At 45.9% G+C, this 13,386-nt stretch overlaps 1 protein-coding gene across 3 annotated transcripts; it reads left to right on the top strand.

Moving 5' to 3' along the window:
• Window positions 1–2,978: 2,978 nt before the first annotated feature.
• Window positions 2,979–7,059, top strand: Cd300c2l1 (CD300C molecule 2 like 1). 3 transcript variants are annotated; one of them, XM_087573805.1, is made up of 4 exons: window positions 2,979–3,434; window positions 4,124–4,246; window positions 6,218–6,332; window positions 6,571–7,059. In XM_087573805.1, exons 1-4 carry the CDS (start codon window positions 3,374–3,376, stop codon window positions 6,716–6,718), a joined length of 447 nt encoding a protein of 148 aa, XP_087429931.1. In that variant the 5' UTR covers window positions 2,979–3,373; the 3' UTR covers window positions 6,719–7,059. The 3 variants fall into 3 exon arrangements, with proteins under 3 accessions (XP_087429931.1, XP_087429930.1, NP_001417263.1); XM_087573804.1 differs by having other exon boundaries at window positions 2,981–3,434; window positions 3,902–4,246; NM_001430334.1 differs by having other exon boundaries at window positions 3,295–3,434; window positions 4,040–4,246; window positions 6,571–7,054.
• The last annotated feature ends 6,327 nt before the right edge of the window (window positions 7,060–13,386 follow it).

The raw sequence follows: 13,386 nt of genomic DNA on the forward strand, positions 1-13,386 counted from the left end.
CCGTTCTCCTTCAGTCAGTCCTGACTCTTCAGCTCAGTCCCCTCCAGCTCAGTCCCCTCCAGCTCAGTCCTTGCTTTTCAGCTCAGTCCTTCACTCTTTTTCTTGTTCTCAGCACTTAAACATCTTTCAGAATACATGATCACATGTTACAAAGTTCATCAGAAGTTCCTACAAAAAAATCAAATCATAAGTTGAAATAGAAGTTCACAACAGAGAATGTTTGCATGCATAATCATTAGGAGTAATTATCTTGCTAAACACCCATCACCTGTCTCAGCTCCACAGGTTCACTGAAGGTTTAAAGCCAGAGCTAAGTTATTGGTGAAGTTTTGTATAGATAAACCCAGTCAATATTTTATCCTCTGTCCTAGCAGCTATAATAAATCATTAGTTCCCTTTTTATGACCTTTGGTTAATTGTTTTACAACCTCTTGAAATGTGCTCTGAGTAGGAGAAAGTCTGGTCACTATCTAACAGCAATTAACTATTAACATTTGGGAGACTGGCAGAGTTCTCACTGCAGTTTTGACTATCAGAAAAGGACTTAATAGCAGTCTGACTGTAAAAGAGCTTAATAGTCACTGATATAATTATAGGAATTCTTATAGTATCATCATTAGGACTAAAGTCATCTACTTGTCTATATAGCATCACTACGAGACAGTACATCTTCGTAGATCTGCAGAGATCTGCTCCAAGGGGGTGTGCTATTACTTAATGATTGTTGTATGTGTTTAATAATAATAACAGGAAAAGAATTTTAATAGCAGGAATCTTTCCTATAATGAATCCCTTGTAGCCTTGATTAATAAGGCAAACCGGTCACAGATTATGTAATTTTCCGAGGGTGGCCATCTCAGGATGAATACCTGCTAGTTATTAGCTTGTCTCGTTATGGCTTCTGACAAATTCTGAGTCCCCTGCCCTCCTATGGTATTAGGACACAGTGAGAATTCATTGGATACTGTGGTGGTTTCCTGCAGATTACCCCTTCCAACCACCTAAGGTACCATTTAGACCAAGAACTTATTTAAATAGTAACAGTAATAGGAGGATTTATCTTGATAATCTAAGACCACAGCAGCCTCCTGCTTTAACTATTTCTAAAGTCCTTTTATCCATGTGTTCACTGCTATGAGATCCAAACCCAGAGGACCCCTTGGTGCCAGAGATTGTGGGGATCTCTAAAACAGACAGAGACAAGCACAGCAGAGTATCTCGGGGATGGACTCAGGAGTGTGCCATGTGATGCCACTGTAAAGTCAAAATAATCTGAATTGTAGCTGGAATAAACTTTATATTACTGTTTAAAAAACAGAATGACCCCTGACCCTCCCCCCCCCAATCCAACATCTCTCTAGCCCCATTCATATATCCAGTTGCTTTGTTACCAGGGAGTAGAACTGTTTGACAGGTTTGAAGGACTAGGGCTGTGGGCTTGTTGGAAGAAGTGCATCAGTGTGGGTGGGCTTAGAGCTCACACCAGGCACTGTGTCATTTGTGAGCGCTCGCTCACTCTCCCTCCCTCAGCCACTCTCTTCTCTCTGCTCTCTCCTCTCTCATCACTCCTCTCTTTGTACTCTCTCTTTCTCTCTACCTTTCTCTCTCTGCCTAAACATCATCCAGGACCACACATGACTTGCTTGCCACCAAGCTTCCCCCCTTGATAGAAATGGACTAAGCCTCTGAAACTGTAAGCCAGCCCTGCATACATTCTTTCTCTGGTACTAGCTTTGTGGTCATGGTGTTTCTTCACAGGAAAAGAACAGTGTGACTATGAAAGATACCAAGCAGTGACCTTGCCTTAGAGACTTGAAGTGAATGCACAAAGTTCTTTTGCTCTTGTTGATCTGATATACTGTAGAGCATAAAGAGAGCGTGGACACAGGCAGAGTGCAGGCAGAAACCCTGACAATAAACCAGTGAGAGGTAAGAAGATGATACAGTGGAAGGACATCTGCATTTTATGTTAATAGGAAGGACATCTGCATTTGGGTTACTAGGAGAACTGCATTCTGTGTTAGTAGGGAGAACATTTGCATTCTGGGTTGGTAGGAGAACTGTATTCTGTGTTAGTAGGGAGGCCATCTATATTCTGTTTTGGTAGGGATTAGAAGTGAGTGGAATAACAGTGAATACACAGAGAAGAGTCACAACCTAGGGCACTCTAAATGTAAATGTCCCCCACAAATGTCACCACAGCCTGCAGATATTTCTGTAGATCAGAGGGGCATAAGTGCCTCTGTAGTCAGGTGGGTGAGTGGGCTTCAGTACTCACTCTCATCCCTTCTTCCCCAACAAGAAAGAGAAGTGGACGGCCAGCACTGGGAAACTGAGTCATCAGAAAGTAGTATCTGAGGCCATTCTTCCATTCTTCCACACAACACCTATTGAAATCATGTCCATGTCTAGACATGGGGCCAGGAGACACAAGAAAACAGAACTGTCATGCACAGTGGCTCCCATCTACTTCCAGCACTGAAGGGAAGGGAGATTTCTGTTAGTTCAAAGTTAGCTTGAGCAAAGAGTCATTTCTGCCCAGCTTGGGTGGCAGTGTGAGATTCTTTCCCAAATGGTCAGGGCAGACGCTGCGTCTTAGTCGGCACATTGCTTGCCCGACATGCTCAAAGCCCTAGGTTCCATCAGGATCACACCATGACTGGGCTATGGTGACACACACCTAAAATTTCTGGACTCAGGATGTGGGGGCAGGAAGATGAGTTCAAGGACATTTTTAGCTAAATAGAGGCCAGCCTGGGCTAGAGATGCTGTCACAGACAAACAACAAACCAAACAGAATCAGAAGGAAGATATGATGAGAGAGGAGAAAGCTGTGACCTACAGGTCCGTACCCTTTGTGGGGACTCAGACACACAGATAAACTCTCAGGGATCAGCTCATAGCATGAGCTTGACCAGCAGTGTGAACCCGGAAATAGTGCTAAAGACCTCATAAACTAAGAGCAAACGATAATCTGAATATTGAAAGGAGGTGGTTCCTCTGTGACCCTAGAGCTAGAGCAAGAGAAGGGCAGCTTTCAAACCCACTCAGGAAGTGTCTTGTCAGAGAAGGTGGGCCACCTGACCAGAAAAGGAAATGTTCCCCAGGCCTCTTGGGCAGGAGGTAGAAGCCCTCGGGGACAGAGGACATCATCAAACCACAGCCACTTGAAGACTGTGGTAGGACACACAGCCTCTGAGGACTACAGCCCTCCCTATACCTTTCATCTGGAGCCTCACATGGGACCAAGGAACAAGGAAGCTAAGGACAGAAAGGAGAAAATGGCAAGAGGACATTCTACTATCTAGAAGGAGACTGCTCCTTTGTCCTTCTAGACTCTGGTATGGGTGCAGGTAACAACTGACCAGAAGAAATGATCCCCAGAGTAATATGGTTGTGGCTGCCTTCAGTTCTGCTCCTCTCTCAGGTCCCAGGTGAGCATGGGGGCAGGTCTGTCAGGTTCATCGTTGAAAATGGGAGCTCCTGTTTTAAGTCTTATAGGGCCATGGGAAGTGAAAGGAGCAGCCAGCACAAGCAGACTAGCCTAGAGAGAAGGCAGGAGGGTGGGGTTGGGAATTGGGTGGGATGCGGCCTAGGAACGGTTAGCATCTTCTTCAACAGTGCTGCCAGGTGTCTGTGCACAATATGGTCATGTCTACCACATGTGAGACAGAATCAGGACCCACTGAGAGGGTAACCTGTGATCGTGACTTCTATAACTACATAATCTCTATTTTTCTTACAATCTCTCTATAACCTCAGGGCTGACTTCTGCTCTGACAAAGCTTCTCTCCTTTCTCATTGTTTCCTCAAGACCTGAGGGTTTTCTAAGACCTGACTCAAGGGAGGCCTTTCTTCTCATCTAGCTATGAGGTGCAGAATGGAGGTTTGTGCTTTCTAGGCTGTGTCCCTCTTCATGGCCCCAGCAGTGTGACAGGAACTGTGGGGGAGTCCTTGAGCGTGACTTGTCAGTATGAGGAGGGATTCAAGACAAATAAGAAATACTGGTGCAGAGGGTCACTTGTTCTACTTTGCGAAGATATTGTCATGACCGGAGGCTCAGAAGAAGATAGAAATGGCCGAGTGTCCATCAGGGATGATCCAGACAACCTCATCTTCACAGTGACCTTGGAGAGCCTCACCATGGAGGATGCAGGCACCTACATGTGTGCGGTGGATATTCCATTGATCGATCACTCCTTTGGGATTGATAAGTTCTTCAAGGTTGAATTGTTTATGGTCCCAGGTAAGCCTCCATCATGCCAGGGCAGCCTGAGTCAAGGCCTTTCATTCCCTCGTAGAGCCATGATCCTTAAGGATGATAAACTGGGAGAGTGGGTGATCTAGGACAGGGAGTGTGTGTCCACACATGCTTCTGTTAGAACATGTTTGGTATAAGTGACAGTGAGTGTGTATACCATTATATGTGTGTGCATGCACAGACAGAAACAATGGGGAACCTGTCTTCTTAAAAGACATTTTATTATTTTATTTATTTATTTGCTTTTCTATATATTTGTCTATTTGTCTGTGTATAGGAGCTGGTCCATGGTGTGTGAGTCAAAGGAGAACTTCTGGGTGTTAGTACTCTATTTCTACCTTGTAGGTCAAACTCAAGTCATCAAGCTTGGCAAGCAAGGGCCTTCACCCAGTGAACCATCTCATTAGTCTATGTTGGGGATTCTCTGTGTCCACTGTGGGACAGTTTGAGGTGTGAATGTTGCAAGAGACAGGCTCTGAATCGATGGCTCTTTGTGACTTCCAGTTCTGTTAAGAGAGGAGTCCTCTCTTCCAGGTGTCATATGATCCTGTCCCCAATTTACATAAGGGAAGAGTATGTCTGCACATCAGCCCCCCCCCTCTCAAAGGCAGCTCTGACCTGGGACTGAGTGTACCCTTCCTTTCCATGGAGGTTCTTGGGGTACCAGCTTCATCACTGGTTCTGGGACTTCTGAGAGTCTTCTTGGCGTCCTGAGGAGCCCCTCAACGCCCCCGCCAAGGTCCCCTGAGTTCCACTACACCAGCAAAAATTTATTGCTGGAAAAAACTCAGAGGATTCCTCCAAGGTTCCCCTTGCAGGATGGAAAATAGGCTTTCAGCTACTTTGGTCGCCAATATTCTCCATGTCTATAGTTCATTCTCAGATTATTGGGCCTGCCTTGTTCTTAGAACCCAATTCAAGCATCGCTTTAAGGGCAGGGGTGGAGACATGGACTGAAGGAAGGGGTCAAATGCCTCTGATAATCCAAGTTTCTATCACCACATCTTATTCTTGTTCTCCCTGTTCCTGTTGGTCTTCATCTTTCTCCTTCTCCTCCTCCTCCTCCTCTTCTTCCTCCTCCTCCTCCTCCTCCTCCTCCTCCTCCTCCTCCTCCTCCTCCTCCTCCTCTTCTTCTTCTTCTTCTTCTTCTTCTTCTTCTTCTTCTTTTTCTTCTCCATCTTCATCATCATCATAGCTATTTGACAGAGGAACTTGATTGACCAGGTAAACCCCAAACTCAGGTAAACTTGAGTACCCCAGGCAAACCACAAACCCACTGTGTTCTTAGGACTCAACTTGAATGCCTGCTCTTCCTGTCTCTGCCTCTACAGCGTTCAGATTGCAAGCATACATCAGCCCATGGTTCTCAATTTTGATTTCACCCTTATGTATCCCTGCAACTTCCTCTGTGGATTCACGTTGAAGCCTGGGAATGAAAATCCCACCGAATTGCTAGCTCTCTGCAGTAGAGACCACTCTCCCCAGGGCCCTGCGAGCACCAGGCTTTCTAGAACTTTCCATCTGCTCATTCCTCAGAGAAGACTGCCCAGTGGGCTTTCAATTACACTGGGAATGAGTGGGCCAGGCAGACAAGGAGTCCCACTACCCTGTTTTTCCCCAGAAGGATGGCAGACATAGAGGCAAATGGTGTGGTTGAGGCTGAATGGGATGTGGCACTCACCAAGTATCTTGTCACTGACACTTACACTCTCCTTTATAAGAAGACTGTCTCCATGTTTACAAGTGCAGGCCAGACACTGTGCACCCTGAGATGGGCTGGAAAGGGAATCCCTGACCAGGCATTGGTGTGACCATGGGGCTGATAGGCTGTCAGACAGCTGTCCACATGCCCCAGGGAGCTGGGTGAAGCAAGTGACAGAGCTTCCTGTGGGTACGAGACAGTATAGAGGTCACGGGTATTGTCTTGTGTTCCCATCATTTGCTCTCTAATCACAGGTTTGAGGCCTGGGAGCAGTACAAAAATCCCGGAGCCCACCAGATCCTCACCAGCTGACCCTCAGCCCAGCATGACCACAAATGACACAATTCCTGCTCCCAGCCCACAGCCTCGGTGAGGAAACAATATCCCGGAGGCCTTTGGATTGGGGAGGAGGGGTCATACTGGGAGAGCAGAGGTAGAAGGGTTTGGATCTCCCTCTTGTATGCCTCTCCTGCATTCCCAAGCTCAGGCTAACCTGGAGGGTCTTGTGAGAACCAGTAGCTCATCTAAAAATAAGGACACAAAATGACACTCAGATACCGCTGTTGGCGGTAAATATTAAAACCTTGTTAAACTATGTCCCTTCCAGGTCTCTTCTGAGCAGCCCCTATTTCTGCATCCTGGTGTTTCTGGAGTTGCCCCTGTTCCTGTGCATGCTCAGTGCCGTCCTGTGGGTGAACAGGCCTCAGAGGTGCTCTGGGAGACAAGGCATTCAGCCCTATCATGAGAACCAGTGAAGTCTGTTGACATGGAGTCCCTGTCCCTGGATGCATCACCTCTAGTGGCTGAGGACAACCAGTAAACCTGTGTCCTTGAGAATGCTCTGAGACTTTTAGAAGATTCTTTGTACTCTATCAAACACATAAAAGAGTGAGCAATAAATACCAGCTGCAGAGATGGCTCATCGGTTAAGAGCAATGGCTGCTCTTCCAGAGGTCCTGATTTCAAATCCCAGTCACCACATTGGTGGCTCACAGCCATCTGTAATGGGATCTGATTCCTTCTTCTGGTATGCCAGTGGACATGAAGATAGCACACTCATTCATTGAATAAATTAATTAAAATTAATTAAATGGAATTAAAATAGAGTACATTTACTTATTCTTTGGTAAGTTCACACTTGTGTACAACATGACTCTATCATGTCCACCTGCATCCTCCTAGTCCCTCTGGCATGTGTCCCCTGCTTCCCTTCATGTCCCCTCTCCCTTTTCCCATTTCTCTTTTTCATTTTGTATCTCACCGAGAACAGTTAGTGCCTCCTGACCGAATGCTACCTGATCTAACTAACTTGGTCTTGGGCATGTGACCATGGCTGTAGTGACCTCAGGATCAGGACACAATGCCACATTCAGAACTCAGCATTTCAGGGCACTCTCCTCCTCTACTGTGCCTGTGGAACTCTTTCCTCTCCCTCTCTGCCTTGGGGTGGGATGGTGGTGTTCTTTAGGTCTGAGCACTCGATGGTCATGTATACCACAGCAGAAGGAAGCATCGCCAACCAAGGCCAGGGCAGCGCTCATTCAAGGGTAGAGATGTAGACACTTAGAGGACAATGTGACAGCATGTCAAATAGATACATACACCTTCCATGAGAAATACCCAATGCACTGTGTCCTCCAGATTCCGTAATAGAATGTGGTCTATACTGATAATCTCCCTGTCTGACGTCACATCCCTGATTCCCAGTCACCTTGGTGACATCCTGAATCTAACACATATCTGTTTGGCTTAAGGCTTTGCCGCATACATGCTCATGGGCTTGCCAAGGGTGTATTGTTCAGCTTCTCTGTGTCTGATTGTTATATAAACGAAGTTGTACTTTTTTTTTTTTTTACATAGAATATCGCTATGGATCTCTGGTCTAGAATTCACTGTACAGACCCGATTTTCCTAGAACTCAAAAATTCACCAGCACCATAATACCAGAATCAATGTTATATTTTTCCCCAGTGTTCTGGAGTAAACCAAAAGCCTGATCATAAAACAAGCATTTTGTCACAAAAATGCACCTTGCCTCCCCTCCTCTCTGTCTGTCTCTTGTCTGTCTGTCTGTCTGTCCGTGGTTTTTCTCCATCCTTTATTGTTCCTTTTTTGTTATTAACAGGGTCTCAAGGCTAGTATCCAACCCCTGATCTTCCTGCCTCTGCCCCCTAGTTCTGGGATTGCAGACATGTGCTACCATGCCCAGTAACCTGCTTCATTTCTCCGTCTTGTGACTTTACCAGTTAACATGGTGTCTTTGAGGTTCACACAACTGATATGTTGGTGCTCTAACATGCACCCTGCTTGTGCTGCCCTCTGGTTGACTGTGTAAGCACCAAAGACATCATTTTCCCCTTCTATGGTTAAACACTTTATAGCCTCCTTTCACTTCTCTCTCCTTCCCTCCTTGTCCTCATCTTCTCTCCCCCTTCCTGCTGTTGTTATGAAATAAAACATAAAACACAAGCACACATCACCAAGACCTGCTTTTACTGTGAGTTTTGCTGATCCGTCTCAGGTCCTCATGCTGGTTCAATGAGCCCTTTATTCACTTAATTACTTCTATTGTCTGATATATAGATGTAGATAGAGATAGAGATAGAGATATAGGTAGAGGTAGAGATAGAGGTAGAGATATCTATATAGAAACAGATATGGCTATAGATAGAAGGAGATATATATTTTGATGAATTGCTTTTAATTGCAGTGTATCAAATTAGTCAATATTTCCTTTCTGGCTCAGACCTTTGGCTCTGAGTTAAGAAATATCCATACAAGCACATGCTTGCAATCCCAGCACACTTGATGTAGAGCCAGGAGAACCTGGAGTTTCATCCTCAGCTACATGGTAAATTCTTGGTCACCTTAGACGACATACAACGGTGCAGAGATGGTTTGGCAGTCACAAGCACTGGCTGTTCATCCAGGTTTGCACCCCATAGAAGCTCACGGTGGCCTCTAACTCCATCTCTAGGGGATCCAACTTCCTCTCTGGCCCTGTCTGAGCACTTCCAGGTACAGTAACATGCACGGGCACAAACCCTCATGCAAATAAAAAGGAACAAAAATATGTTTCAAAAAAATCAACAACCTAAGAAGATGAAGAGGAGGGGAAGACTGGTAATAACAGGAAGAAGAGAAGGTGACACCCTAAAGTTTAAATTGCTTTCCTGTATTTTAAACGTGTTTGTGTCTAACTCCTTACATTCTATTTTTCATGATTATTGAGTGCATGTGTGATGTGTGTGCGTGTGCATGCCACAGCCATGGCAGACCTTCATGGAATCAGTTCCCTCCTTCCACAGTCACATGAGGTACCAGCGCTGAATTCAGGTCCCCAGGCTTGCGGAGGGTCATCACCCACTGAGTCAGCGTGGGTCACACTGAACACCGTGGTCTTGTAGGTAGAGCTCTACTCTTAAGTCTTGGTGTCTCTGCTCTCTTCTTAAGTGTGGATGAGTCTTCATCAACACTGGTCAGATCTTCTGCTGTTCCCATTTGGGACGAGGGAATCAAGTTCCTAAAAGGAAAGTCAAATTTGGGCTAGAGAGATGGCTCCACTGAGAGCAGCGACTGCTCTGGCAGAGACGCTGAGTTCACTTCTTAGCACCGAGCCTGGGTGTCTCATAGCCCAGGTCAAGGGATTAATGCCTCCTTCTGGCCGCTGTAAGTCCTGATCTTATAAGGTAGACAGACAGACAGGCAGGCAGACAGACAGACAGACAGACACACACACACGCACGCACGCACGCACGCACGCACGCACGCACACAGGCTTACACATGAAAAACAGCACAAAGGTTTATAAAAGGAAAGGTTTTTCTGAAAAGCCCGTGTTGGGACTTCGAGTGCGAGCCCATGTCTCAGGCAGGGATTCTGTTGCCGTGAAGAAACACCAACCACAACCAAAAGCAACTTGGGGAAGAAAAGGTTTATTCTGTTGTCTCTTCCATATCTCAGTCCAGCATCAAAAGCAGTCAAAACAGAAGACACACAGGGCAGGAACCCCAAGGCAGGAGCTGATGCAGAGGCCGTGGAGGGCGGTCACTTACTGTTCTGCTCCTCATGGCTTGCTCAGCCTGCTTTCTTATAGAACCCAGTGCCACCAGTCCTGACCTGAAACAGGAAGTCTCTCTGTATGTAGTCCTGGTGACTTGCTGTCCTGGAACTCACAGAGATCCCCCTGCCTCTGCCTCCCCACTGTGGGCATCAAATGTCTGTACCACTCTGCCTGCATGGAGCTGTTTCTCAGCTGAGGTTTCCTTCCCTCAGGTGACCATAGCTCGGGCCAATTGGACATTAAACCCAGGCAGCACAGAGCCTCCAATGCACCGTTAGGATAACCTCCTTATCTATGAGCATGGACTGTAAGCACAATGACTTGGGAACTTTGAAAATATCTTCTAAGGGTCAATGGGATGGATCAGCCTTGCAGTGAAATCCTGGACACCTGAGGTCAGTGCCCAGGACTTAGGGTAGAAGGAGAAAACCAACTCCCATAAGTTGTCCTCTGACTCCCATGTGCAGGCTGCACTGCACCCCCACACTCACAAACACATCCCACGCCACACGCACAATAAATATTATTTAAAGCAAAGCATAAAATGTTCTTTAATAAATGAATTCCTCTTTGAAACTTGTTTGTATGTTTGTTAAAGTTGATTTTGAATACAATATATATTTATTTTTCCTTTTTTAAAACATTAATTTTATTTTAATTGTGTGTTTGTGTGTGTGTGTCTCTGCCTTCCAGGAACAGAGCAAGGGTTTGTGGATTCAGCACGGTGGATAGAGGGTTTGCCTAGCCTTCGTGAAACCTTGCATTCATTGTCCAGATTCTCATAAAACCGAGCATGCTGGGGAATGCCTTTAACCACAGCATTTGATGTTGGAAAAAGGAAGACCAGAAGTTCAAGGCCATCTTGAACTACAGGAAACCTCAACTTAAAGCCACATCCTCCCTCTTGCTCTGAGCAAATGCCTGTGGCCTGAGTAGCCACTGTACCAGATGCCCCTGGCCAGAGAAATCCCTGCTCTGAGGTCTATAGCAGTGCTGCCCCAGGCTGAGCCTTAGCAACACCCTTTGCAATCCTGGGCTTCACCTAGGCTACTGCCATGGGCTGCCTTGTGCTCCCTTGCTACTGCAGCCACACTGTCTTTGGTTGCTCTCCTCTCCCATAATCCTCTGCATCTCAGTAACCTCCTAGGTGAGGGGCTTGCTGGATTCCATCTTTTGTCTCTCTGCATCTCTCCTTGTGAATCCCACCTGCTTTTCACATTTTGTCTAGCGTTCCATCCATTCAGTAGAGGACGTCCTTGTTCACCCGGCTGGACATCCCATGCCGTGACTTGGTCTTCTCAAAGACTGACATCATCTTTCTTCCTGTGTGCAAATTTGAGATGATCTGTGAAGGAAGTTGATGAGAGAAGTGGACGAGAGAGACCTAAAGGAAACTCAAGCTGAGCTTCAAGTCCTTGCAGGGTGCTGGCATCTGTCACCTCCAAGGACAGGAGAGGGGACCACACCATGTGGCAGTTCTCTGCTCTGATCTTCCTCTTCCTCCCAGGTAAGTAGCAGGGGCTATAGAAGCTCCCATGTCTGTGGTGAGGGTGACACACATGTTGTGCCCGGGTTTAGGGAAAACCGGCTGATTCACTCACCAGCTGCTAACTCCCAGGGATTCTGTGGGTATTGAAGAAAAACCAAAATCAAATTAAAACAAAAAAAAAAAAACAAAAATCACACCTGCCATAGTGTGTTTCTCAACCCTAGCTCCTCCATAAAAGCCGATGAATGAGTGGATGAACTAATTCTCTTAGAAATATGTGTGTAGTTTTATGTTTGGCATAAGCAGCTTAGGATGACCCTGAACTTGTGACCTTTCAGGTTCCACCCTCAGAACCTTGGGATTTCACGGGTGCAGCTCCATCTCCAGTTACATTGTGACTTATAATTGACACAGTAATCAATACATACAGGGGCTGGCTGGGGTGGTGAATGCCTTTCATGCCAGCACTCAGAAAGCAGAGGTAGGCAGACATCGGAGTTCAAGGCCAGCCTGGTCTACAATTTGAGGAAAAAACCTGATGGGTGCAGTGGGCATTTGCACATTGGTGCAGGAGGTAAGGATCAGAGCAGGGGCTGGGCTTTCATCAAAGCCACTTGTCACTTCTGTAAAATCTTCTGTAGGAGGTAATTTGAAATATTCAATTGTCAACCATAGATTTTATCTGTCTCATACAACTCTAGAAGTTGTCATTCTCATCAAATGGCAGACACCGCTGTCCCAACACCTCTCCCTCTATGCAGTCAGCCCTCTCCCTTCTTCCCTAATACCCTACCCAGGCTGATAACCCCTGTTCTGTTCTCTGCTTCTTTGAGGTTAACTTTTGTTCCTTTGAGGAAAAATGTGTGTCTGTGTGGTGTATGTATGTGTAAGTGTTTGTGTGTCTGTCTCTCTGTGTGTGCATACATGTGCTTTCAGGTGCACACATAGGTGCACACACACATGTGGAGGCCACAGATTGGCACTTAGCATCTTCATTACTCTCCACCTTGTTTGTGTAGACATGGCGTCCCAGTGTGCATGGACCTCACAGATTCAGTCTGTCTGGCCAGTGATCTGCACAACCCTCCTGCCTTTAGGGTTACACATACCCCACCACACCTCACCTGGCTTTTAATTTGTCAGACACAATGTCTGAAAAGATTTTCTCACATACTGCAGTCTGGCTCTCCATGCTGTTGGTGGAGTCCTTTTGGTTTAAAATAAGTACATTCAACAATTTTTGTTTTCTTACCTGTTGCACTGGAGTCATACTTGGTTCTTGGTGGTGTTGGTGTTCAAGTCAATAGCCTAAAGAACTTCCTTTATAATTTTCCTTCTTGTTTAATTATATTATATATATGCATATATATTACAGCTACAGTATATTTATGTAGTGTAGCTGTCTTCATACACATGAGAAGAGGGTTTCAGATCCCATAACAGAGGGTTGTGAGCCACCATGAGGTTTCTGGGAATTGAACTCATAATCTCTGAAAGAGCAGTCAGTGCTCTTCACAACTAGGCCATCTTTCCAACCTCTACAGTTTTCCTTAAAGATTTATTTATTTACTTATGTATTTTATATATGTGAGTTCTCTGTTTTGATGAATAGCAGAAGAGGGCCTCAGATACCATTTCAGATGGTTGTGAAAATGTCGGTGCTGGGAATTGAACTCAGAACTCCTGGAAGAACAACCAGTGCTCTGACCACTGAGCCATCTCTCCAGAGACTCCTGTATCATTTTGTTTACAGCGGGTATTTGATAGATGCTGCTTGTGCACGCTGTGTCAGCACCGCACCAATGGTGCTGCATCCTCAGTCCTTACCAGGAGCTCTGGACTCAGATTCCATGGATCTGAAGGACAGCAGA

This window comes from Rattus norvegicus, chromosome 10 (assembly GCF_021556685.1).
Source record: "Rattus norvegicus strain SHRSP/BbbUtx chromosome 10, alternate assembly SHRSP_T2T, whole genome shotgun sequence".
In the NCBI taxonomy this organism is placed as follows: Eukaryota; Metazoa; Chordata; class Mammalia; order Rodentia; family Muridae; genus Rattus; species Rattus norvegicus.